Genomic DNA, 27,659 nt, shown 5'->3' with positions numbered 1-27,659 from the left:
AACAAAACAAAGATTGCTGGAACTTCAAAAAACACAAACAGTTACTCAACCAAATCTTAAACAACGGGTTTGGTTTTGACTTTGATTTCTTTTGTCCTCTCTTTTTAGTTCTGTGTGTCTCTTAGCCTGTGCAAGTCTATCACTCTCTGGCTTTCTTCTGACTCTGATTCTAGCTAGAGTGGCTTATGTTACCCTGAGCTATCTCTATAGTTATGCGGCTATAGGCTTAGGCTGCTGGAGGACATCAGGGCCTATATTTCTCACTCTGCTGAGTTCTCCTCCAATTTGCATTGCTTGTTGTCATTTCAGTTTTTAACTTTCTGTTCTCTCTCTTTCTTTCTTCATAGTAGGTACACCTGGTCTGACGTTCAGTTAGCTGTATCATCCAGGGAAGACAGATCACCCGCTATTACCATCTAATGTAAAACAGATTACTGGATCAATGTGTGCTTCTGTGCTTTTTGTCTCTCTTGTTGTGTCTCTTCTCTGTCTTCTGTAACCCCCAGTCGGTCGAGGCAGATGACCGTTCATACTGAGCCTGGTTCTGCTGGAGGTTTTTTCTTCCCGCTAATGGGGAGTTTTCCTTTCCACTGTCGCTTCATGCTTGCTCAGTATTAGGGATTGCAGCAAAGCCATGTACAATGCAGACGACTCTCCCTGTGACTCTGCACTTCTCCAGGAGTAAATGCTGCTTGTCAAGACTTGATGCAATCTGCTGGGTTTCCTTAGATAGGACAATTTTTGACCAATCTGTATAATCTGATTGAATTTGACTTTGGAAAGTGCCTTGGGATGACATGTTTCATGAATTGGCACTGTATAAATACAATTGAATTTAATTGAAATGCAATTGAATTCAAAATTCAGCATCAAAAGCTTCTAAGGAAACTACGTTTCTACATTTTTCAAATCTAATTTTCCTGTTTCTGAGGAGAAGGCGTTTCAAAACAAGTAAGATGCACCACTGGCTGGAGGCAGGGGCCTAATTCAAGGTTTTGGAGAGAACTGTTATATACTTCAGCTTCAGCGTCATAAACATTGAACTTGGACTAAATAAACCAAGGAATAGCCTCTGCAGGATTTAACATCATCTCAGGTCATTTCTGTCATGATGAAAGCCTTCTTCACAAGCCTCATCCAGGTGTGCTAAAAGGTAGGATTGCTGGCCGTCCATAAAATCTCAAGATAGTTATAAAAATAATCAAATCTTTGATGTTTCCATTTATTTTGAATAATTTCCACGTCTCTGCCAGCTGACTCATGAAATCAAACAGATTATGATCTCTGGTCAAACCAAAATAACTCTGAACTTGAACTGTTTGAAATAAGTGGTGTAAGAAAACTCCAGTTTACACCTAACAAAAGGTTAGGGACAAAAGGAGCAAAACTTTAAAGGTATAAGAAGAGAATGGACAAATGATCAGCTAATCTGTTTGTCCTCAGCTCTCTGAGGCCATGACATGACCTGTATGGCTGAGAATCATCCTTCTTAACTTAACTCAATAAGGACTTATATTAAAGCAGTCCCTGCAGTAACTACAGGAACCGGCTCTCTGCTGCATGTTTAGTTTAGCCCATAAGAGAGTGCGTAATGAAATATTTACATTACATGCTATTTAAACTGAACATGACTCTACTTGTCGCTGCTGTTCTTCACTTCAGACACTTCACGAGGCAAATATTTCCTGCTACGCTTATCCTGTAGAAAAATACAGTCAGACTCTCACAAACAGTGGTCAGTGCAAAATGAGACATCAACAAGTTACTTTGAGTAGTCCAGAGAGGACATTAGAGGCTGAAGCATACTGTCAAGCCACGCATCCCAGATCTCTATATAGCTTGAAAACTCTAAGAATAAGACATCACTGTCTAAACTACAGGCTAATCGCAATTAAAGATTTATTTGACTTTACTATTTATTCCCTTGGACAAGTATAGCCAGGTTTACACCTTGCGATTATCTGCCATTGCTGACTAAATCTTTGGTCTTAAGCTTGAATCTGATTGTTTATGAGATGCGCTAATAGACTGTTCATTTAGCTCTCTCAGGACCAACCTTCAACAAATATCAAGAAGTGTCTGATTTATTCTTTAAAAATCATGCATTATGCTTTATAAGTTGTGCGGCGAGAGCAAGACTTTCAGGAAATAACAGGAAGGACAAAGGAAGTGCAGTGCAGCTATTCTGTTTTACGTTTCTGAATGAATCAAAGTTTAGTATAGAATAATCCTTTATTGGCCCACACAGGGGGAATTAGAAGCAAGTCAGGGGAAAAAGTCCACAGCAAAAGAAAAAATACTGTACACTTAAAAAATACTGTACACTTAAAAACAGCAAACTATAGTGAAACAAAATTAAATTAAAAGTACAATTTAGCAGAGTGACCCAAAAGTGCACAAAATGTGCATATATAATTGTTAATAAAAACGACAACAAAATATCTACCAAAAAATCCTAAACTGTGCAAATGACAGCAGGAATGTAAATAAATGGAGTTTGTTGGGAGCAGTGATGGTTATAAAGTCTTAACACAAGCTGGGAGGAAGGATCTGCGATAACGCTCCTTAGTTCACCTTGGATGTCAAAGTCTTTACAGAAGGAGCGCTCCACCTCTGCAACAGCTTAGGGGTAGAAGACACTGTCCAGAAGTTATATTACTTTGCCAGTGTCCTTCTGTCTCCCACCTCCTGCACTGGCTCAAGAGAGCATCCTGGCTTCCCTCCACTGGCTCCCTGTGCATTTTAGAGTTCATTCCACAATTCTCTTATTTGCTTTCAAAAGTTTACATGGTCTTGCCCCATCTTACCTCTCTGAGCTGCTTCACCCATATTCTCCTGCTCCTTGCCTCAGATCAGCTGACCAGCTGCTCCTGGAGGTACTGAGATCTAAACTTAAGCTCAGAGGAGACAGAGCTTTTAGTGTTGCTGCTCCTAATTAATGGAACGCTTTGCCATTCAGTACATAGAAGTGTCCCTTTATTGTCCGCTTTTAAAACTCGACTTAAGACACATTTTCATTCCTTGGCTTTTGACACAGGTTGAGATTTTTGCTCTTATTCCTTAATCTAATCCTAATCTTTTTTCTTTTTTTTCATTTTAAATGTTTATTGTCTGTACAGCACTTTGTCGCAGCTGCTGTTGTTTTAAAGTGCTTTCTAAATAAAGTAGTAGTAGCAGCAGTTTCCTCAGCAGGTAAAGTCTGATCCTTCCTCTAAAGAGCATCAGTGCTGTGACTCCGGCCCGGTTTATTGTTCAGGTGAACACCCAGGTACTTATAAGAGTCCATTATGTCAATGTCAGTTCTCTGGATGTGCATCGGTGTCAGTGTTTGGGTCTGGGCCCATGGAAATCCACCTCCTCCTTGGTTTTCCCAGGTTGGTCATTTTCCGCTGTTGCAGCTTCTCCCTCAGAGGTCCCGGCTGGATGGTATTAAAGACCCTGGTACCACACAGTGAAGTGAATGATCTTCTTATATTATTGCTATTGCTATTATTATTATTATTATTGCTAAGATTCAGCTAAAATCTGTATCTGCTGGTTATTCTGGACTTGGGAGCCTGCTGAGGACCCAAATCTGAGAATCCACCGTCTGCTTGACTCTGAGTAGCAACTCGAGCGCTGCCAGGTTTACTGTCGGCTCTGGGGGGGGGCTACATTTTTTGACATGTTCATATTAAATTTCATAGCCTGAATTATTATCCCGGCGTGATCACGCTGGCCAGTGGCTAATAAAACGGTCAGGGATTGTTTACAGCAGCAGTAACGGCAGACGTACGGGCGTTTAGGGAAAACGGAAACCAATTTTGAACTCGGCGAACTAGTTCCGATAAAAAACAAGCTGGAAAAGACTTACATCCCGGCTTTATCCCCATGAAAGAAGGCCGGGGTTTGATTTACTTGTTTTCCGCGGAGCACCTTTTTCCCCTCTTTCGCGTATTTGCTTCCATCACACTCCATCAGGCCGGCCACCTCTGCGCGCCTTCCTCCTCCTCTCCTCAGAGAGCCAGCCAGCCACCAGAGCGCTGCTGCCTTTCGCTTGACTCTGCCCAGTCCAATTATAGGGGGCCTTAATTACTGAGCCTGTCAGCCTCCATCAGCGGAGCCATTCGTCATGTGGGACTGGGCTGGACCGGACTGAGCCAGGCCTGCTTTACTTTGGTTTGGTTTGCTGTGGGTGGAGGGGGGACACATGTGTCTCTCTGCCTCCCTCAGTATCTGTCAGAACTTCATTCAGTTCTGATTCATTTCCTGAATGCACATAAGTCTGATTGAGCTGTATGTCCTCCAGGAGTCATGATTTATAGCTCATGTATAGCTCGTCTATAACTCATTTATAGCTCCAAGGCACTTTGAATGGCTTGGAAAAACAGAAGTATGAAATCTGAAAAAGTGCTTCGTTTATATTTCAGAAATGATCAGGGAGGACCTATAAGCGCGACACCGGTCAGTCTCCCTGCAGTTTTCTCTGACGCAGAGCGAGCGGGATGAGCACGTCTCCATGTTTTGTGTTTCATCTGCGTGCGTGTGTGGTTTCTTCCTCCACTCCCTGCCTCAAGTCCTCCTCTTGTCCTCTGAAAAACAGCATGAAGGAGGTTATAATTGGGAGGTCCAGAGCTCTGCCAGGTGGAACCACTTGTATCTGAATACAGGCTCTCGCTTCTCTCTCAAGATCTCTTGTTTATTATACCTCTGCCACTCTCCTAGTTTCTCCTCTGTTTTTCTGCTACTTTCTCCATCTCTTTTGGACATATGCAGGTCTCATTATGCTCACGGGTCTATCTGCCTCACTCACCCGACGGGATGAAGCTTTGGAAACATGATGAGTTTTTCTGCTCCCTACTCAGGCTCAGCCAAACTCCCACCCCACCCAGGAGCTCACCGAGCGTTGCTGTTAAAAGACGGTCCCACAAATAAGACGGTCTCTCCCTTATTTGTCCTTCTGCTTCCTTTCCTCGTGTTTTTTCTCCTTCATCCAACCCAACAACAGTTTCTTGTTGTTTACTTGGTTCTCTGTATACTTTCCCCACAGCTTTATTTCAGTATTATGAATAAGCCTGATTTTATCAGTTAGTGTCTCCAATAGGAAACTAGTTCGACTTGCATTAAATGTCTTCGATTTGTTTTGGTCCCGCTCGTTTAAGCACTATTCTTCTGCTGCTTTTCTGTCTTTGTGTACAGTTTGTTTTAAGTTACTATTTGGTTTGGTTTGAGGTTATTGAATGTAGTATAGTAAAAGAAAACATTTATAAATAAAGACGAGAAGAAAAGAAATGGATATAAAGTTATTATTAAACCCTCCCCCCTTTTCCAGAAGCAACATAATTCAATCAATTCCTAACACTGTTGGTTTTAACATTCTTTCCTAACAACTAGTTTCTATTGCTATAAATAATGAAATTCTTTCCTATTTACATGCCTTTATAAACAAGAATCAACACTATTTATTTATTTGTGTCAATGTGCCGTAACACAAAATAACCAAGACTTCAAAGGGTATAGCAATGACCATAATATTAGTAAGACCTCAGTAATTATTTCTTATATTCATATGCAGTCATGACCATCATCTTAAATAACATGTTAAACTGTTTTATGTTTGGACATTGCTTTATCTCCCCGCTTAAACCGGTTCCATAGCTTCGCCTCACGTGTTGATGCACAGAAGCTCCTTTTTGTGGTTCTGTATTTAAGTGTTTTATATTCCCATTTGTTCCTTAAGTTATAAAGTCCTTTATTTAAAAAAAAAAAAACTTTTAATATTTTCTGGTTACAATGTTTTTTTGCTTTGAACATAACAACACCTGTTTGTAATTCCACTATATCAGCAAGTTTTTTACAATTAAGATTTTTTTGAATGGTGTGTTTGTGTGATCCAAATAACCAACCTTACTGGTTATCCTTATGGCTCGTTTTTGCAATATTATTCAATATTTTAGTGTATTTATGTAGTTATTAGCCCATAATTCTGTGCTGTAACTCATATGAGGTAAAGCTAGGAAACAGTAAAGACTGTGGAGAGCTGTTTCCTTCAGGGCATGTTTGGCTTTATTCAATATAAACAGACTTTTTGACCTCATTACATATCTAATTTGAGGTTTCAAGTTTATTTTATCATCAATAATGATCCCAAGAAATTTGTAATCATATACTCTTTCAATGTTTACCCTATATAAATGTATTTTCATTTCTATATTTGATCTGTACTTCCCAAATAGCATAATTTTTGTTTTGGTCAGATTAATTTGTGGGTTTTGGCGCAACTTGTAGGTCGATGACTGGTGATGATGCGCTGCCTCTAAATATGCTGGTGGAGCGGATAATTGACTGGTTCTAGTTTTCAGCGCAAAACCTTTTTTTAAAATCCAAACCTGCTCTCTGGTGGGTCATGTAGAGTATGATCTATAGGCACTGCAAATCTTTTTTTTAAAAATCTTTTCCAGATCTTTTCACCGGCTTCTTATCTGAATGTTTTGTCTGCCTCGTTGTACAAGAGCAATCATAGATTTTATGAAGAAAGCACCGCATCACTGCATTGTTCTCTCTGCTGTTGTTCTTCAAAGGGTGTTCTCAAACCTAGCTTGTTGATGTCAAGCCCAGAGCTGTTGTCATGATGATATACTGAGTTGATGTATGATCAGGAGGCCCCACATGGTGACTTTAAACATTTTTATCAGCACCGCAGATCCGCCTCAGCCTCGTCTTTACCCATCTCTTCTGTTCTCCCTCCTTCCTCCTCCAGGTGATTGACGGGAAGCTGGCGCCCTTTCTCTCCAAGGTGATCAAGTTTGCCAGCTCGCACGTCTTCAGCTGCAGCCTGTGTCGAGAGAAGGGCTTCATCTGCGAGCTGTGCCAAAACGGACAGGTCATCTACCCCTTTCAGGAGAACGTCACCCGGAGGTACACGTCCGCACGCTCGCTCTAATAACCTCACCTCACCGGGAGGAGTCGGTTAAAGACCCGATTCAAGCTTTCTTTAATCTGATAAGACTTGATTTAGAGGAGATACAGGCAGTTCTGATAGATCCCACATAAACAGTTTCATTTAGCGTGCACCATTACTGGGAGCTAAAATAAGGGAGCCGAGATCGCTGATTGTTTATCGCCGTAGACCTCCTGCTCCACTGTAATGAAGAAACGGGACGTTTCCGACGAGTTAAGCGACCGGGTGACTTGCAGTATTGAGTCGAGGTGATAACGTGGAGCTTTTTGCCCTGCTCTTTTTCTGTAACACCAGCTGAGTCACAGGGACAGGGGATTTTCCTCGACACAGTCCAGAGCCTCGTCTTCTTCACCGAGAGTCAGGGAGACAGACAGCAGCGAGATAAGAGGGTAACAGGAGCGATTCCTGAAAGACGCTGAGCCGTGGCGTGGAACCCACACACTCACAGGCACCTCCCAGCTGTTGGGCTGAGTGTTAAAGTGTGAACTGATACCAGCCGGGTCTGCAGCCCCTGGAGACTCAGACGGCGGAGAACCCAGCAGCAACTCCATGCGCACATTTCTCCTTCAGTCGTTTTTTAAATTGGAAGCCATATTTGTAGTTCATATGTAGTTTTGACATTGTTATCTGATGTACCTCCCATCAGATAACAATGTTATCGTTGTATCCAACAAAGATGATCTGGTTTCAGACAAAACTTATACTGTGACTCAGTATCATCCTCTGTAACTCAGAGGCTGTTTTGTTGGCTGGTTTTGACATTCTAACACTAAAGGCAGAAATGGCATAAAAGGGTTTATTAAACCCCTGAATCCTCAGGTTTACCCTGAAAACAATTGATTAAACCTTTTGGCCTGCATGCAAAACTCTTCAGCTCAAACATCCTATATAGTGAAGTGCGTTGGTGGCAGCAAACATTTCACTAAAACTGGAGAAAGTGGGAGAAAGTACTACTTGTGTGGATTGTTGTGGGAGGTTCGAGATTAACTTTTTTTTTCTTGATCTAAAAACCTCATCTGGTGTTAATTTCAATAACTCTGTTTATTTCATTAAAGTACTTTTACTTTAGGTGGCACAGAGGTAAGAGAGTTGCCTTGCAATTGGTGAGTTGCCGGTTTGATCGCCTGCTCTGACTGTCTCGGTCGTTGGAGCCGATGTATGGCAGCCTCACCTCTGTCAGTCTGCCCCAGGGCAGCTGTGGCTACTAACATAGCTCACCACCGTCAGGGTGTAAATGGGTGAATGTCTAAAAACTGTAGAGTGAAGCGCCTTTGGAGGTCGTCAAGACTGGTTAAAGCGCTATACAAGTACAAGCCATTTACCATTTTACAAGTCACATGGTTCAGATGTTTTTTTAGTCAGATTATTTTCGTGTGATTTGTTTTTTTACAAAGTAAAACTACTGACTGAACGTCCTCCAGGGGTAGGGAGCCCATTTTTATGGCCACAGTTTGCATTTGGTCGTCAAACTATATGCTATTACTTCCAAGAAATTAAGAGGAAGTAAGTTGGCTGGTGCGTCGGGATGTTTGACTTCTAACTTCAGTATTTGCTGGCTGGCAGGTGTGACGGCTGCGGCGCTGTTTTCCACGCGGAGTGTCGGCAGAAAGCTCAGCCGTGTCCCCGCTGCGTGCGCAGAGAGCTCCACCACAAGAAGCCGGCGTCCTTCTGGTCCCCCGACGACGACAGCCCCGGCTGCTTTCATCTCCCTTACCAAGACACCTGAGGTCCAGGAGGAAAACGGGCCGCCGCCAACCAGGACAAAGTGCCTGTGCTTCTCATTTATGTATCTGCAGGTTGGAGCTCGCCGCAGCTTTGGCCACCAGGCAGATGTAGCTGCCGAACTCGCGCCCGAGCTGAGCCTCCTTTGTTACACTCTAGCGAAGGAGAAAAGAATCAGCTGCTGCGTAAGGCTTTACAGGCCCAAGCACTCGTCATTTCTTAGTCAAGTCTTCTCCTTTAATGCAACCTCTCCCACTTTCACTTACCTCCGACTCCAGGTTAAACACAGCAAATCACAGCTGATAACACTAGAAAGATGAACCGCACAAACGTGGCTGCTTGTTGGAATCTCTTAGAGATGATTTCTTGTTTTTCTTTCTTTTTTTGTCCACATACAGGAAGTTGGAATTAAGCACAAAATCTGCTGCTTTTCTTCTGCTGACACAAGGAGGCTATTGTTGCTTTTTGCTCCTATTTCATACTAAATTGCTAAATAATGGAGAAAAATGTATTATTCTATTGTGGATTAAAAAAAAATCTTAATGTATCAGCTCTAAAGTGCTACCCAGAATATTCTTGCACACCGTAGCATCTAAAGTATGCAGAGAATAAGACATTTGAAATCAAATAACTGCGTGAGTTATGTTTGTGTGTTTGTCTTGAAGCAATATTCTGGTGCTCTGAGGAATAAAGAAGGTTGCTTGGTTGTAATCTTCCTCCTCTTCTTACTCTGCATTAAACGGGTCATACGCCGTCCTGAAAAAGTATGTAGATCGATTTAATCGGTTTTACTAGAGTGGAAAGATCAAGAATTTTTACATTGATTTCTGGTTAAATGAAATTGATCTTTGGTTTGCCATATCACAAGCTGGGTTGATAAGTGTTTGAGGTACTAATAGGAGTGCACAGATAAATGGAAACTCTTTCAGAAATGTAAATTGAAATACGCGTAAATACCTACGCTTTGATCAAGGTTTAAAACTGGTCCAGTGGTTCTCCAACTATCCGGTTTAGAAACCACACCAGTCATTGGAGCTGCCTTTTATGAATTTGTAATAACAGATTTAATCAAACAGATCCTGAACTGTGTTTAAAAAGCAACGTTTTATAATTAAGCTAATTTAAGTTGCTCAGTCTGCCAAAAAAAAAAAAATCTGTGAAGTAGCCTTTAGCACATGGCTAATTAAGAAATCCCAAGTGTTTAGTGCGCAAATGTCCAGAATGTTCTAAAATTGCAGAAAACTATTTGGATATATGCATTTGGACAAGAATGAGAGTTGAAGACTTGAACATTTCTAGAAAGAAAAAAAATCCTTTAGGATACCGTCTAAATTTGACATCATTGCAGATGATGGAGAGTACTTCCATTGACACGACTTGTTTCTAATATGACATTTCACCGTATTTAGATATTAACTAATAAGAATTTGGGGCTGATTTCTGACCTCTGGTTTTTGTCAACCTTTTACCTGCCATTCAAACATTTTTTTTATAGAATTCAATTAGCGTGGTTAGCTCAGCTAGTTAAAATAAAGCAGTATTGTCTGGATGTGTATCATAGTAAATGTAGATCCTTACCTTTACTCTGACATTTCCAAAAGCTTTCCAGCATTTTTCCCTCCACATTCCATGAGAAAAGTAGAAACTTTGCGGGAATACATCCGGCCTTCCTGTTATCTGCTGAAAGTCTTGCTCTCTCTCACTGCCTGAATATAGAGCAGATGTGTATCGGCGTGTTATAGAAAGCGCTGTTTGCTTTTCAATAGCTTCTTATCTCTAACTTTGTCACTTGATCTTAATAAATCAAAGTAATAATTAAAAGTAATTATCATTAATTGTCATAATCACCCACAAATCAAATCTATAGTTCTGATTTTTCAGGTGACAATAACCCACTAGAAACTGCTTGAAGAACACAGGCCCCTCTATCCTTTTGCTTCAACCAACTTTTCATGAAAGTGATCCGTTGCGTAGATTTTTAATAAAAGATCTTTGTTCAACTCGCTTTCCTCCGTGTAAATGTGAAAATGCAATTGGACTTTGATCTAAAAGTTACTGACTGGGCACATTGTCCTGACTGGAAGATAAAGCGGGCAATAACTTACCAGGACTCCTTCTCTCATTGCTGCCTTCACCTCCCTTCTGCCTCTCCTGTGATTCTACTTCCTGTTGTGCTTTACTCATGCATAATCTATCAGACGTGATAGCAGCTTTAGCTTTTAGTGTCTCTATGCAACCTAGATGGCCTTTATAACCCCCCGTCCCTCCACCCACCTGCACACACACACACACACACACACACATCCACCACTTTTTGGGTAGTTTGGGAAATCCTTGACAACGGGGGGAAAGAAGGTAATTTTCAGACTTATCATTTTAAATGCAAATTACAACAAAGCTCCAGCCGGCAAGGGAGGATCAACATATGGGTTTTATTGCGGGGGGGAAAAATTCTAAAAAAAACAATCCACAAAAGCTGTAAAAAGGAATTCGTAGACCGCTGTTGCTGCTTTGGAGCTGAAACAGGAGAATTTCCTGTACCAAGAGAAAGCTAGCTGCTGGTGGCACCGCCTCCCCGTTTTTCTTTCTTTCCAATAAACGGAAACGTTAGCGCTTTGCCATTCTGATCTGCCTGTCCTTATTGAACCTCACTTTATTTGAGCCATAAAACATGTCGGCTTTGAAACTCACAGATGTGAAAATCACTGTTTTGTTGTTTTGTTTTTCCCAGGAGCTGCTGCGTATTTTGTCGTTTTGTGCCGTCAACGTTTTTGTCGCTTCCTACCCGACTTGCTTTGTTCTGAACAAGTCTCCATTTATCTCCACTTTGACAACCAATGATAAGTAATTATCTACAGGCTACTGGAAGAAGAATGTAGTTAAATGAGTCCCACTGAAAAAATATCTACAAGCAGTAGAAGTCACCTAGTTGCTTTGGTTTCATCAGGGATCATAATCTGTCTCATTTTAAGTCAGTAGGTCTTAGTTGGGGATCGCAACCAAAATAGGTGGAAGCTGTTTTCTAACAATTAGATATACCGGTAGTCAAATTATCATCAGATTTAAGGATTTATTAATGATTTATTTAAGCTATGGCACAAATTGCGAAAAAACACAAATGAACTGCTAACGTATGGGTTTGGGACTTGGATACGGAAAGATGTGTTTCCATGTACCGAACGGAAGATGCCAGGGATGAAATGAAAGAGAAAAACTACAAAATGGCAAACATGCTTGTTTTTCCTCAAGCCTATCGCATTTCTTTGCTTTATTTTCCCCATCTGAAGTGAATCATTTGCTTTTCAAAAATAAGGTTTAATTGTACCTCGCTGAATGATCATGCTGCAAAAAGATAAGAAAATGTCTTTGTTTTCTGACTGCATTGTTTCGTTGAAATCGTGTTATTTATTTGTGCTTGGGAGCCTGGCAGGTCTCAGGGAGGGTTTCTGTGTGTGGACGTGTTTACACTAATTGAATTCAGCATTAAAAGTAAGCCATCAGCATCAAACTCAGTTTGAAGGACCAAACCCTTATAGCTTGTTGTCAGAGCCCCCCATGCTCATTACTTATTTATTACGAGATGAACTATTATCATTAGAAAATCGACATTCCAGTGAAATGTGTTCAGGGAACTCTAATCTGACGATATATTTCAGTTTCATCCAAAATAAAACAGTTTTCAGGATACATATTTCCAGGTTTGAAATCTTAGTGGAACCTCACATGGACAGAGTCCATTTATTGCACAATGTAACAAACTACTTGAGTATATTTCCCAGTATTAGAGAACAATGATTGGAGCGCTCGCAGAGAACCCCCAAATACTTGCTGGGCTCCTTAGTTTGCCTCCGCAGCAAATGATGCTCAAGTTGAGCATCAGATCTTTTTACAAGTTTTCATTTATTTATTTATTTTTATGTTCATACTTTTGTGTTTTTAGCAATGTTTGTGATTTTTGTCGCTGTAGCACTATTTCTTTTTTAGGGTACTGTAACATGTCGTGTGTTTAATGTTTCATTTGACTATGAATTGAAGCTCCTGAACATACCATGACTGAAACCTGCACTGGTGTTGTTTTCAGTTTGCTGCAGGAGATGCTCTGTATGCTTCAAGCACATTGTTACATACAAATACATTATACGGTATTTAAGGAGCGTAAGTGGACTGAAGCTCTGTGATCTTTTTAAGGGATTTTTGTTACAGTTGTTTTTGTTCCGTTTGTTGTTTTGCAGCCAAAGTCTTATGCAAGCCCATGAAGTTTGTTTTTGGTGCATTCAGCTCATCCTCATGTCTGCTTCTGTTTGAATTGATCCACTGATGCCAATAAAAACAAACTTATTAATATCAAATCATTGTTTTTAATGTAATACTCCTGATTGGTCTCTGGCTTCTATGATGTGAGTAGCGTTTGCATAAAATGACAATAAGTGGGCTAATGGCATTACCAGGGCGACGGTGGCACAAGAGTTAGGGAGTCAGTCCTGTAATTGACAGGTTGACGGTTCTAACCGTCTCAGTTTTTGTGTCCTTGGGGTCGTTGGACTAAAGCGCGATACAAGTACAAGCCATTTACCACCGTCATATACAGTTGTGGTCAAAAGTGTACATACACTTGTAAAAAAATCATAATGTTATGGCTGTCTTGAGTCTTCAATAAGTTCTACAACTCTTATTTTTCTGTGATAGAGTGATCGGAACACATACATGTTTGTCACAAAAAACAGTCATAAAGTTTGGTTCTTTCATAAATTTATTATGGGTCTGCTGAAAATGTCACCAAATCTGCTGGGTCAAAAATATACATACAGCAAACAAAATTTGTCAACTTTGGTGATGTAGCGAGTTGTGTCAATCAAATTAGCTTCATGTCATGGCCTCTTCACTTCTTCTAAGTGATTCTGATTGACTACAGCTGTTGACTTCTCATGAGCCCCATTTAAATAGGGCTCATTTGACCCAGTGATTAGACTCAGCTACAAAAGCTACAATGGGAAAGTCAAAGGAACTCAGTGTGGATCTGAAAAAGCGAATTATTGACTTGAACAAGTCAGGGAAGTCACTTGGAGCCATTTCAAAGCAGCTACAGGTCCAAGAGCAACTGTGCAGACAATTATACGCAAGTATAAAGTGCATGGAACAGTTGTGTCACTGCCACGATCAGGAAGAAAACGCAAGCTATCACATGCTGCCGAGAGGAGATTGGTCAGGATGGTCAAGAGTCAACCAAGAATCACCAAGAAGCAGGTCTGCAAGGATTTGGAAGCTGATGGAACACAGGTGTCAGTCTCCACAGTCAAGCGTGTTTTACATCGGCATGTACTGAGAGGCTGCCGTGCAAGAAAGAAGCCCTTGCTCCAGAAAAGGCACCTTATGACTCGGCTGAAGTTTGCTGCTGATCACATGGACAAAGATAAAACCTTCTGGAGGAAAGTTCTCTGGTCAGACGAAACAAAAATTGAGCTGTTTGGCCACAACACCCAGCAATATGTTGGAGGAGAAAAGGTGAGGCCTTAATCCCAGGAACACCATGCCTACTGTCAAGCATGGTGGTGGTAGTATTATGCTCTGGGGATGTTTTGCTGCCAGTGGAACTGGTTCTTTGCAGAAAGTAAATGGGATAATGAAGAAGGAGGATTACCTCCAAATTCTGCAGGAAAACTTAAAACCATCAGCCCGAAGGTTGGGTCTTGGGCGCAGTTGGGTGTTCCAACAAGACAATGACCCAAAACACACATCAAAAGTGGTAAAGGAATGGCTAAACCAGGCTAGAATTAAGGTTTTAGAATGGCCTTCCCAAAGTCCTGACTTAAACCCCATTGAGAACATGTGGACAGTGCTAAAGAAACAGGTTCATGCAAGAAAACCATCACATTTAGCTGAACTGCACCAATTCTGTCAAGAAGAGTGGTCAAACATTCGACCTGAAGCTTACCAGGACCTTGTGGATGGCTACCAAAAGCGCCTAGTTGCCGTGAAAATGGCCAAGGGACATGTAACCAAATACTAATGTTGCTGTATGTATATTTTTGACCCAGCAGCGAATCAAATTTTCTTTATAATGTTTGAACTTTTTATCTTTTACAGAGATTTTGGAGAATATAAGGTTCTGTGTAGAGTGCATGTCTTTCTAGATTATCTTCATCTTGATCTCTAATTTAAGCAGCAGCCCATTCTGGCAGTGTTGCCACTGAGCAGAAAAGGTCAAGTTTTAGAATCAAGTCAAATCTCATATTTCAGAAATTTCACTTTTTGACTGTTAAAGATTGGAAAAAGGTAAGGCTTTCATGTTAGGTTTTTATTTTTATTTGTGCATTTTTTATTTATTTTTTTGCTAATTTATTTCACCATAACGAAAAAAACGGGAGTATTTCACATTTCTGATGGTTGCATGAACATGTAATCTACGAGGACATGATTTCTTTAATTGTAGTCCATGAGACATTTCTCTGTCCGATGAAGAGCTGGTGCCAAGGAAAATTATAGCAAGAGTAGGTTCTTAGATTTTCTGAAGAGTCCCAACTTCTTCGATGCGTGACATTCCCCAACTTTGCAGCGTTGTTGGCATCAAACTGCAGCACAGAACTTTGTTTGGCTTTGGCAGAGTTTTCCATGAGTGCAGCTCACAATCTCAACTCCGCTGTTCTGCCAACAAATGTGTCACCATGTACAGGGAAACAACAGCTTGCCAACAGTATAAGATTTACAACAAACAAAAACTCAATACAAATTTCTTTAGGTTAACTTTAAATTGACGCTTGAATTGCATAGTAACCAAGATCAAAACTTACCCCTGTGCTTTGACAGTTTGTGGAAATAATATCCAAATAGAGTAAAAATTAATCCAAAATAGCACAAAAGATTCAAAGAGACCAAATTTTAGATTCTGTTCAAGTAAACCCAGAAGATGGACCAGCGGCGAAGAGCTGACTGAAGAGGGTTTATATGGAGAGGCTGGCAGGTGGAATGAGTCCGTGCTGATTAGAAACTGACAGGTGTAGATGATTAGTGGAGGGAGACGGAGCAGGGCAGGAGGAGGAAGGTGCTAGAAAGTTCCTGAGACTGGCAGGCAAAAACTGCCCCATGACAATAAATCTCAGTTCAACTAAAAGGTCATATTAAAACGGTGCAAACCAACATATAAAACCAATAAAATAATTCCAAGCACCACTGCCCTCCCAGTTTACTGCTGTAGATCATGAGACCATGGATGGAGCTACTTACATGTCCTTGCCCTACTCCTATTGATCTTCCCATCCCAAACCATGCACTCATTACCAAGTTTTAATGACAGAGGGATGATTGCATGTTTTTATCTGTTATATTTGCATAAGGGGAACCTGTAACTTCTTCCAGAGTTCAGTGGCACAAACTCAGACTGGAGCACATGAGCGGAGTCGGATAAAAGGATGGTGTCCTCGTTCAGCCTGGGGAAGGTTGGCAGCACCCAGAGGCAGTTAAAGGATTGTGAGAAAAGATTTTTTGTCACTCGTTACAGAAAATAAAACTCATGGAGACTTATTACACCTTAGAGAACAATATTTCAAGCCTTTATTGTACTTTCAAAGATTACAGTTTACAGGTTACTGGGTTAAAACCCAGAATTCAGTGTCTTAGAAAATGAGAATATCACATAAGATCCATAAAAGCAGGATGTTTTAAGCAGACGTATCAGGCTTCTGAAAAATGTTTATTTCTAGGCACTCAGTACTTGGTTGGGCTCCTCTTGCATGAACTACTTGTGTCAGTATGCCGTGGCATAGAGGCCATCAGCGCATGGTCCTGTGTAGGTGTGATGGAAGCCCAGGCTGCCCTGTTAGCTGCCTTCAGGGCATCTGCCTTGTCGGGTCTGGTGTCTCTCATCTTCCTCCTAACAGCCTATAGATTTTCTATAGGGTTCAGGTGAGGGGAGTGCGCTGGCCAATCAACAACAGGAACACTATGGTCACTGGACCAGCTTTCGGTGCCTTCCAAATCAAATGCAAACTTTTTTTTCATCCTCAATGAGGACCACTGAGCAACTTTAATGTTGTTTTTCTCCTTAGCCCAGGTAAGGTACTTCTGAAGTTATATTTGTTTCATGAGTGTCTGGTCATGAGGAATGCAACATTTGTAGCCCATATGAAAAATTTGTCTCTGCATAAAGGCTTTTGATCCAACGACTGAAGCCTCGGCCTGAATGGATTTTGTCTGAAAATCCCCTCGAGACTTCTCCCTGTTGCATCTTATCCTACCAGACGTTTTCCTTCCATTCAACTTTCTATAAATATGTTTGTTCACATAGTTCTGCATCCAATCAGCTGCTTCAGTAATGATCTTGTGTGGCTTCCCCTCTTTGTGAAGTGTTGATGACCATTTTCTGGACATCTGTCCAGTCAGCAGTCCTCCCTATGATCGTGTCGCCTACTGACCCGGAGTGAGAGACCATTTAAAGGCTCAGGAAACCTTTCATAAGCTATAGGGTGTGACACAGTGAGTTTCCAGTATTTTCACAATATTAAAAATGTGTATGCTTCTGTCAGCCACAAACATTGGAATTTAAAAAGATGAAGGCTTGAAATATTTAACTGTGTGTAATGAAACTATGACTGAATTGAGGGACGGGGGAAATCTGATGAGGTGCTCTTGATGCAGCTAAAATTATTGTTTTACCACCAAAGTTGACACCCTTTGAGATGATCATAAAAATAACGTATACAATAAAACACAAAGAATGAATATGTCATGTATATTAATTATGTGGTTTCTTTGTGCCTTCTGGACAGTCGAGACACTCACAGCTGCTTGCTTTCAGGTTGTGGTCCTGAAACGCGTAATGTCACTTATGGCCACTAGGTGCTGGCTCTGAAAGACAAATTCAAAAATAGTCTGCTTCACTCATGAAATTCTAAGACAATTTGTCCTTTCTTCCACTCATTACGATGGAATTAGAACATATAAAAGTCCTAAATCTTACACATTAGGTCTTAACAATCACTGTTTATTGTACATTCAACTTTAAAGGGGAGTTTTTCTAATGTAGGTAGGACAAAAAAAAGTTTTATCAACAGATGTCACAGGATCACACTGCAGTCAAAGAACTACTAACTGTGCTAGCGATATGCTGTACAATCAAGATCTATTCTCTGCTTTTAATCTATATGTACATTATAATCATGTCCATTTTGATGTGTGCCAATGTGTGATATCATTGCCCAAATTCTTTAAGGAGATGAAAAGATATCCTGATGTCTTTTGTAAGCGTGCATTTAGGAGGGGGGGGGGGGTTTCAAATTGAACACATAATTGTCAGATAAACACTCAGCGACACCCCTAAAACACTTCCTAGACGATGAATGTAACCGCACCGTGTTTACTGCACACTTTGCTTTTTTCATTTGATCAGAGTAAGATAGAAACTTTGGATTGTTAAGCGCAGAATAGATATAACAGGAAAATGGTCTAATTTCCATCATAAATTGTTCTAAATGAGTAAGACAAGAAAAAAAATGATATTCAAGGAAGTCAGGTGCGCATTATGTCAGAAAAAAGCCTCCAAGAAAAAATACACAGTCAGGGCGCTCCTTAAAGAGCGTAAAACAGCCGTGACTGTGAGAAACCAGGCTGGACGACGACCCGAGCTTATCTAGTGGCCTCGCACAGAGAGCAGGAAGGTAGTAGTGGTAAAAATAATATAACTCCAAGGCTTACTCTTAGAGAGCTGCTGAGCATAATATTGCCAGAAAAGCTCAGTATGCCATTACAGGAACAGTAAAAGTTCAGACCGGTTCCTGCTCTTTGGAGGGGCCTGACTCTGAGTTTGTCAACACTGAACATAGACCTTAACCTGCACACACCAAACAGGCATAGCTTTATTACTGCTGTCAGGAGAATCACGTGGACTGGCTGTCTTTTATTTTCTGCACCTGTTAGTAGCTGGCTATATAAGGCAGCAAGTTAACTTTCGTCCTCAAAAGTTATGCGTTAGAAAAATGGCCATTTGTGCAGCTTGTGGCCAGTTTGAAAAGAGACAAATTATGATGGCTGGAGGACTGGGTCAGAGCATCTCCAGAACGCAAATCAGTTTATGTCAATAGCACCAATTTACAACGGATGTCATCAAAACTGAAGCTCTGCAGGGGCATTCCCATTGGTCAGTGCCTAACAAAAACGGTCCAAGGAAGGACCAATGGTGAACCGCTAACAGGTTCATGGTAGGCCAATGCTCACTGATAGCTCATTCATAGCAACAACGCTTCAGGGATGGGTGTGAGGAGCGCAACGACAACTTTAAGGTGTTGCCTTTCCCTCCAAACTTAATCCAATCAAACATCTGTGGGCTGCCCTGGACAAACAAGCACAATCTATTGTGATTGCATCCCTTCCATCGTTTCTCCAGGACTCAAAGAATGATCTGCTGCTAGCATCTTGTCCATGCTGTGATTGGTCAGGATTGTTTTGGAAGCCAGAGGGACCAACACGTTAATAGACAGGTGGTCATGATCGCATTTACTCATTTAGAAACTTAAATGTTTTTTTTTTTTATGAAAAAGTTAGAGGGGAAAAAATAATTATATAAACTAAAAGAAGGGAAACAATCTAAAACCCCACAAGTTCAGACTCCAAGGTTAAACATAACTAGGACATGACCTCACTGCTTGCTCACATCAGTGTGTGTGCTGTGCCCAACAGCACACACACTGTCCCTCCTGGGTGTCATGGCAGCTGCTGCTGTTACAAGGTGTCAGGTGGGAATGGGGAGCAGGTTTGTTAAATTTGGGGTTAGCGCTCTCACACTCTCTCATGCTGGTTAGTAAGCTCATGGCAAATGATTCTCTGAGGATCTGCAAAAAAAAAAAAAAGTGGTCGCTCTGCATAAAGACGGCCAAGGCTACAAGAGGATTGCCAAAACCCTGACCCAAAACTGCAGCGTGATAGCCAAGACCGTCCAGCGGTTTAACCAGGACAGGTCCAGCCAGGACAAGTTGAGTTCAGGTTAGTTAGTCTTTAGATCATACAATGCAAACTGCATGAAACTGACTGAGCAAAGAGAAGAAGCACAGAGACTAAAGGTAACCCTGAAGGAAGACGGAGAGCTCCACAGCATAGACTGGAGGATGTGTCCACATGACCACAATAAGCTCCACAAAGCTGGGCTTTATGAGAGACTGGCCAGAAAAGAAAGCCATTACTTGGCTGCTAAAAATAAGAAGGCCTGTTTTGAGTTTGCCAAAAGGCACGTCGGCAACTCTCTATAAGTATGGAGGAAGGTGCTCTGCTCAGAGGAGACTAAAATGTATCTTTTTGGCCATCAAGGAAAACGCTATGTTTGGTGCAAACCATACACATATCGTCATCCAAAGAACACCATCCCCGCAGTGATACATGGTGGTGGCAGCATCATGCTGTGGGAATGTTTTTCAGCAGCAGCCATCCCATTGGGGGGGGGGGGGGTGGACGGTGTGATCTGAGACTGGGACTGAGGTCCACCTTCCAGCAGGACTATTACCCAAAGCATCCTGCTAGCGCAACACTTGAGGGGTTCATGGAGAGACGTTTAAAAGTGAGACTTATCCAAAGCAGCTCGAGCTGCAAAAAGTGGCTCTACAGAGTAGTGACTTTAAAGGGGGTCATGCACGATGCTGAGGTTTTCTGGGAAGACGGCTCACCTGCTATTACCATCTAATGTAGAACAGATTCCTGGATCAATGTGTGCTTCTGTGCTTGTTTGTCTCTCTTGTTGTGTCTTTGCTCTGTCTTCTGTAACCCCCAGTCGGTCGAGGCAGATGACCGTTCATACTGAGCCTGGTTCTACTGGAGGTTTTTCCTTCCTGTTAATGGGGAGTTTTTCTTCCCACTGTCGCTTCATGCTTGCTCGGTATGAGGGATTGCAGCAAAGCCATGTACAATGCAGACGACTCTCCCTGTGGCTCTACGGTTCCCCAGGAGTGAATGCTGCTTGTCGGGACTTTGATGCAATCAACTGGTTTCCTTATATAGGACATTTTTGACCAATCTGTGTAATATGATTGAACTTGACTTTGTAAAGTGCCTTGAGATGATATGTTTCATGAATTGGCGCTATATAAATAAAATTGAATTGAATTGAATTCTTAGTTTGTCCTATTTGTTGTTTGCTTCAGATTAAGAAAATATATACAAGTTGTAGGTGTGTGTGTGTGTGTGTGTGTGTGTGTGTGTGTGTGTGTGTGTGTGTGTGTGTGTAAACCTTCCCAGGAGAGTCTGGACATTTTCTGAGGGCTTTGGAGGCTGAACCGTTCGCCTTTTATGTACGTCGAGCAGCAGCCGCAAATTGAACCTGAGTGTCGACCGCGCTTAATTGTCATCGCCAATTAGTGCATTGTGGGACGGCCACAATGGATCAACTGTAGCGAGCAGAACGAAGTCCTTTGTGCTTCTCCAGTGGCCTGCGAGCCAGTCAAGACTCATTTGAGGGGCCTGGACGACGACGGAGCAGAAATGCCACCCTAAATGAAAACAAAAGACAGTTTAAGGAGGGAAAGGGGGGACGGAGGGAGGAAAACGAAGGCAGAGGGAGAGGAGGTGTGCAGAGGGGAGGATGTGGACAGCGGTTACGGAGGAGGGAAGAACCGGGCTGACAAGCACACACAAATTACCCCCCTCACAATATTTAGCGAGGTTCTACACAAAAGCTGGCAGGGCCCCAGTGTTCCCGGTGACCTGGTTATTCAGAGGCTCCGTTGGCCACACTAAGGCTTTCAGCAGGTTGCAGCTGAGTAGGCTGGTTTTGTGTTTTTATTACTGTTAAAAGGTCAGATCCACTCTATTTCAACTACATTTACTTTGAAAAACGGAATCTTCTTTGAAGGAGTGTCGCAGGCCGTCAACAAAGAGGACTTGCGGTTTGTTTTGTGCGCTTAACTCAGAGCGGCTCCAGGTCTCTGCATGTCACTGACATGAATGTGGGAGGGGAAAACACGGCCTACCCAGCACACCCGAGCTCAGCTCCGACGTTCAGCTCCCTGGTAAAGAGACAGCCTAAAGGCGTTCAGGTCAAAGATAAATCCACGTTGGGACAGACTGCAAATCGAAATCTGAAAAGTGCGGCATACATATCTATACTGAGCCACCCTGAGCGTTTCAGACTTTGTTGAACCACCTTTGCTGTGACTACAGCAGCAAGTCTGGTCTACCAGCTTTTTCCAGCTCTACATATGCAATGCTGCTTTTTTTTGTGCTCATTTCTCTTTGCTAATATAGTGAGCACACCAAAAAGCATATTTTAACACCAGTTTTAAAGTCTTTCTACAGATTTTTGGTAGGATTTAGACCTGGGTTTGGACTCACCCAACATGTTTTGCGGCAAAACGCTTCATCGTCGCTCCGGTTGTGTGTTTAGGGTTGTCATCACGGTGCAAGGTGAATCTCCCATGGTTGTCTGCCACACACCATGTTGCATTTAAGCCAAAACACTTAGCTTTGGTTTCATCTTGCTGTGTCCCCTCCATTGCTTTCCCATTGCTTTTCTTGTCCGGTTGATAGATAGATTATAGGTTCTCCCTGCAATGTGCAAAGCTCATTGCAGGGAGAACCTGCAATGAGCTTGTTTTTTTTTAACACAATGCTTTAAACTTCTCCACAACCTTCTCTCTGACCCGTCTAGTGTTCTTCATCCCCTCTGTGACTGTTCTCTGATGCTCTGTAACAATCATCCGATGCCGTCACAGAACAGCTGCATTAATGCCGGGATTAAATTACACAAAGGTAGACCCCATTTAGTACGGTTTTTATTTGTAAAACAAATGTAAAATCCTTCGGTGAGTATTATTAGAGCAAAACGTTTGGCTGCATAATCTAAAAATACTCAAAACTAAAGAAAACCCCAAACTGATTTTCATAGCTTAAATGGTTGAAATTAAATGCAAAGGAAAACAGGTTCCTCTCAGTTTCTCTCACTCTAAACCAAGTGAAAACGTGCGAGTACCAAATAGTAGCGCAGGTCTCCTTGTGTTCCCTCGTGAGTTTTAGTCAAACAAGCCTGCCACCGGAGAAAAACATCTCTACACTTCCTAAAATATATGTTCGTACGCATCCTTGTCTGTACACGCGTGTCTATCTGCACCACAGAACGGATTCCTTTCGGGCTTTAAGCACAAACTCGCCACTGTTTACTTTTATCTGTCAGCGTGACCTGAGCGAAGGTAAATCTGGACCCGGAGAGTCTCCTCCCGGCTGATACGCTGAGCACACACACCCTCACTGCTCAAACACACACGTCCGCGCACAAACACACCTTCGGAGCCCTTTGTCCCCAGGAGAGCGTTGTGACCTTTGTCCCGTGTGGCTTATGAGAGACAATAGAGAGGAGAGGTTCTGTTACAGAGCACCACAGATTGGGTTTTCCTTTTTTTACTTTGTCGTGTAAAGCAGTGCAGCCAAATCCCCTGTGAACTGTTAAAAATACGGAGGACTACATGAGAACATTTACAAGAGTGTCAGTAGGGACTGTTTATTTAAACTGGGTGAAATGAAGAAGAAATCAAACAATATTTCAGATGTGTTCTTTGTTTTTCCAATGATTTTGGTACAGGTGTTGCTGCTTGGATCCCTGACAGCGTTTTATTATTTTTCACTGTTATTTAAGATTCCAGTTATGAGCTAGTTTTATTTGGCCGAGGAAGAAAATGGGTGTTATGTCCAATCTTAAATCAATGCAACTTTTTAACATGAAAAAAACAAGACCTCATAAACCATCAAATGTCCTTGAAGGACCAGAACAGCTTGAAGTTGAGAACAGCTACTTTCCTTTTTTTGTCATTCAATCAAACTGGTTTAACCTCATTTAAGAGCTGCAGGTATTAGTCATTAGATTTTGTGCCATTTGAAAAGCAGTTTGAAGCATTTTCTTTCTTTGCTTTTAAAGATAAAAATGAAGCTCAGTTTACAAATAGTGAATGAAAAACAGAGAGGTTGTTGGTACTCTAACCATGCATTAAATGCCGTTTTAGAAACACGCCACCTACAGGTGATCGTTAAAACGCTGTTGGAAGTGAACATGGGCTTAATATTGATTCATTTGCACAAAGTGTGTGTGTTGCAACAAATATTGCTTTTTTTCACTGGAAATGACAAAAAACACCAGTAATAGATATTTCAGACGGGCACTGCCTGCTTTTTCCCCTCGAACTTTCTATTTCATGACATTAAACCACACGTACTTTATTGGGCTTTTACCATGATAGACTAACACAAAGCTGTGCATCATTTGGAAAGTAAGGAAAGAGGAAATGTATGAAGGTTTGTTGGAGAACATTAGTAAACAAATTGCATCAGCTAAAGAACACGACAGGAAGCTCAGGGAAGAAATGTAAAGCAAGATTAGTTCATAAAACAATATCTCAAGCTGTGAACGCTGGTCAGTCCATCCTCCAAGGTACTACTGCAGGTCTACAGCAAGGCGTAGCCGTCCCCCTACATTTACAGTTTGAGCAAAGACAGGAATAAGCAGGGAAGCAGCTAAGAGATGCTTGGTAGCTCTGGATGAGCTGCAGACACCCACAGCTCAGGTGAGAAAGCCAGCTGAAGATCTCGGGTGTTAAATGCAGGGCAGTCCTGGAAGAAACCTGCTACAGGCTGCAAGACTAGATCAGACAGAACAACTCCAGGGTAAATATCAGTACAAGTATCAATTAAAAACAATCAGACTAAAAGGGCAATGCAATCACACTTTTAATTGATCTGTATTGCCTGAGTATTACAAGAGTCTTTTTGTCCTTTAGGCTGTCTGAATCTCTACAGATAGGAGCTTAAATTCACCATGAAGTGGGTAATAAGGGGAGTGGAGAAAGTTATTTTCCTTTAAAAATGTTTCCTATAGATCTGGTCATTTAGTGCAAATCATTTTTACTATTTGTTTCATCCTTTTTTTTTTGTCTCTCATTGATCTGGAGCATAACCAGATGGACATCAAGACTTTGAGAGAAAAAGGAGGAAACAATGAATACCAAGGCTACTGATGTGACCACACTTAAAAAACTATATATATATATATATATATATATATATATGTATGCACGTACATACATATACATACATACTTTTCATAGTAAATTACAGTTGTCAGAGTCCCTCGTAGACCACTTTAAGCTCTCCTGGGATCTCCTGCCTCTTACTGCAGGAGTTCACATCAGCTACAATTACTCCCTGGTGTGTTCACGTACTGATGGATGTTAGAAATTTGAATCTCAGAGCAAGAGGTCATGTAAATTATAAAGTTGGAACAATTTAAGAAGGAAACAAGGGCAAAAGAATATAAAATAAAAAGCACATGAAAATGTTTCTCTCAAAATGTGAGCGCAAATACGCATGTATCCTATAAATATTATTAAACTGGCTGATTATATCACCGAACAAGGTCTGCACATTAAGAAATGTTGTTATTGTTCTAATAAGCTTTATTATTATTGGATTCTTGTTTCTTCATAGTGTTTTGGAAATAAGATAAACCTATACCCCCCCCCCCCCTTCCTTATTTAGACCAGTTCATTGTTATTGTTTTAATTCGGGTTTTTATATTTCATTTATATATATATAGCCTATATACATGGAATTTACATATTTCTTTGTGAAGCCCATAAAAAAATTGTGATTAGTTTTGTCCGAAGCCGACTGATTAGTGTTTACTTATTTGACATGATGTCAAAAAGTATTTTATGTCAGTTCAGATTTATAGAACACTCCACGCATTTGAATGTATCACAGAGTGCTGTGTAAATGTTAAAAAAGGAAACCAGTGTGCATTCAATGACCGACACTGGCACCACAAAAGTGCTTAACTAACTCCAACCAAAATAAGCGCAGTTTGTCAATGAAATTCAGGGAGGCTAGGCGCGCTCCTAGTTGGGTGGTGACACTTTTCCGACAGCCGTGAACGCATCACAGCCTGTGTTTGATGAGAAGGTGCCGCAGCTTCAGGCGGACTTCAGTTCGTCCTCGGGCGCAGGGAGCGCAGCAAGCCGCGCGTGGCCGCACACCTAACTGCACGGGATAAGTTTTTATCCGGAGGGACTTTTCTTCTTCTTCTCCTCGTTTCATCTGCTCTGCCTCTGCTTTTCGCACAGAAACGTCCAAGAGGTCACTTTTGAGAAGTTGTTCAAGTCGCAGGCGGATTAAACCCGCCGAGGAAACGCATCAAGTGGATTTTACGCACCTGGCTCCTCGTGGCGCAGAAACAGGAGGCTTTTTGAATATTTTTTTTTTAACCAACTGTTAAAAACCATCTTTGTTTGATTAGACCACCTTTTTTGTGGTAAACTCTGCAGAGCTTTAAGGATGTGACTCTTTCGGGATTACTAGGACATGCTTTGGGGACATGCAGCTGGTAAAAATGTTACGGGGTCGTTAAATTTATTGGAACGTGACTGCCGGATATGAACTTTCTCCGTAATGATTGCAGGAGTGCTGGTGAATGATTGACAGCGTGCAGGGCTCTGGGTCCACTGGCTCCTCCATCAGATATCAGTTTTAACCTTCAACAGGCTGACTGAAGCATTCTCTCTCTGAGCAGAACTTTTTTTTATTATTACTGCTTATCCAGAAGATAAAGTTTCAGTCATGAACTTGGGTAGAATAAGCCCTGCTTTATTTTAATTGATGTGAAGACTCTACATTACCCTGAAACCAGAGACTTTTTTTTTTTTCATCCATGGCATCAGCAGTGAGACTTGAGCCGCACAGCCTGGTGCTGTTTCTGCTTTTTCTGATCTGGTCTCCCGGTTTCACGTCAGGAGCCTCCAAGAACCTGGTGTGCGAGCCCATCACGGTGCCCATGTGTAAGGGCATCGGCTACAACCTCACCTACATGCCCAATCAGTTCAACCATGACACCCAGGAGGAGGTGGGCCTGGAGGTGCACCAGTTCTGGCCCCTGGTCCGGATCCGCTGCTCCCCGGACCTGCTGTTCTTCCTGTGCAGCATGTACACGCCGATCTGCCTGCCGGACTACAAGAAGCCGCTCCCCCCGTGCCGCTCGGTGTGCGAGCGAGCCAAGCGGGGCTGCTCCCCCCTCATGAGCCAGTATGGCTTCGAGTGGCCTGAGAGGATGAGCTGCGAGCAGCTGCCCCAGCTTGGCGACGAGACCCTCTGTATGGACCAGAACAGCAGTGAGACCACCACTCTGGCTCCCCCGTTCCCAAAGTCCCCCCCAAGGTCAGGACCAGACCTCCCAACCCATCGCAGTGCGACAGGGAGTGCCACTGCAGAGACCCCCTGGTCCCCATAAAGCGGGAGTCGCACGTTCTGTACGGCAGAGTCCAGACGGGCCCCTTGCCCAACTGCGCCCAGCCCTGTCACCTGCCCTACTTCTCCGCGGACGAGCGAGCCTTCACCAGCTTCTGGGTGGGACTCTGGTCTGTGCTGTGCTTCGTCTCCACCTCGGCCACCGTGGCCACCTTCCTCATCGACATGGAGCGGTTCAAGTACCCCGAGGCCCATGATCTTCCTCGCCGCCTGCTACCTATCTCGTCTCCTTGGGTTACATCATCCGTCTGGTCGCGGGTCACGAGGGCGTGGCGTGTGGCTCGAGCAGCCTCGGCGGGGAAGCCACTGCACATCCTCTACGACGCGTCCGGCCCCGCTCTCTGCACCCTCGTCTTCCTGCTGGTGTATTTCTTCGGGATGGCCAGCTCCATCTGGTGGGTGGTGTTGTCTTTCACCTGGTTTCTCGCGGCGGGGATGAAGTGGGGCAGCGAGGCCATTGCCGGATACTCGCAGTACTTCCACCTGGCCGCGTGGCTCATCCCCAGCGTCAAGTCCATCATGTCCTGGCGCTGAGCTCTGTGGACGGCGACCCCGTGGCCGGAATCTGCTAGTTGGGAACCAGAGTCTGGAGAATCTGAGGGGGTTTGTGCTGGCCCCGCCGTGGTCTACCTCTTCACGGGCTCGCTTTTCCTCTGGCTGGGTTTGTCCTCTCTGTTCCGATCAGGAGCATCATCAAGCAAGGTGGGCACCAAGACGGACAAACTGGAGCGACTGATGATCC

General features: G+C 42.5%; 1 protein-coding gene and 1 pseudogene across 2 annotated transcripts in view; both read left to right on the top strand.

The window, feature by feature from the left end:
- The window catches only part of plekhm3 (pleckstrin homology domain containing, family M, member 3), a 48,160-nt gene extending 35,149 nt beyond the window's left edge, over window positions 1-13,011 (top strand). For both annotated transcript variants that reach the window (XM_036132800.1, XM_036132801.1), the window contains exons 7-8: window positions 6,740-6,897; window positions 8,504-13,011. In XM_036132800.1, coding sequence (XP_035988693.1) covers window positions 6,740-6,897; window positions 8,504-8,666 — 321 coding nt within the window. In that variant the 3' untranslated portion in view covers window positions 8,667-13,011. The remainder of the gene's footprint in view (window positions 1-6,739; window positions 6,898-8,503) is intronic.
- A 12,564-nt stretch (window positions 13,012-25,575) lies between these two features.
- Window positions 25,576-27,652, top strand: LOC118561051 (annotated as a pseudogene).
- Window positions 27,653-27,659: the final 7 nt, after the last annotated feature.

The sequence above is a fragment of the Fundulus heteroclitus genome, unplaced genomic scaffold (genome assembly GCF_011125445.2).
Source record: "Fundulus heteroclitus isolate FHET01 unplaced genomic scaffold, MU-UCD_Fhet_4.1 scaffold_542, whole genome shotgun sequence".
NCBI lineage: Eukaryota > Metazoa > Chordata > Actinopteri > Cyprinodontiformes > Fundulidae > Fundulus > Fundulus heteroclitus.
This window is presented reverse-complemented; position numbering and strand designations above follow the sequence as displayed.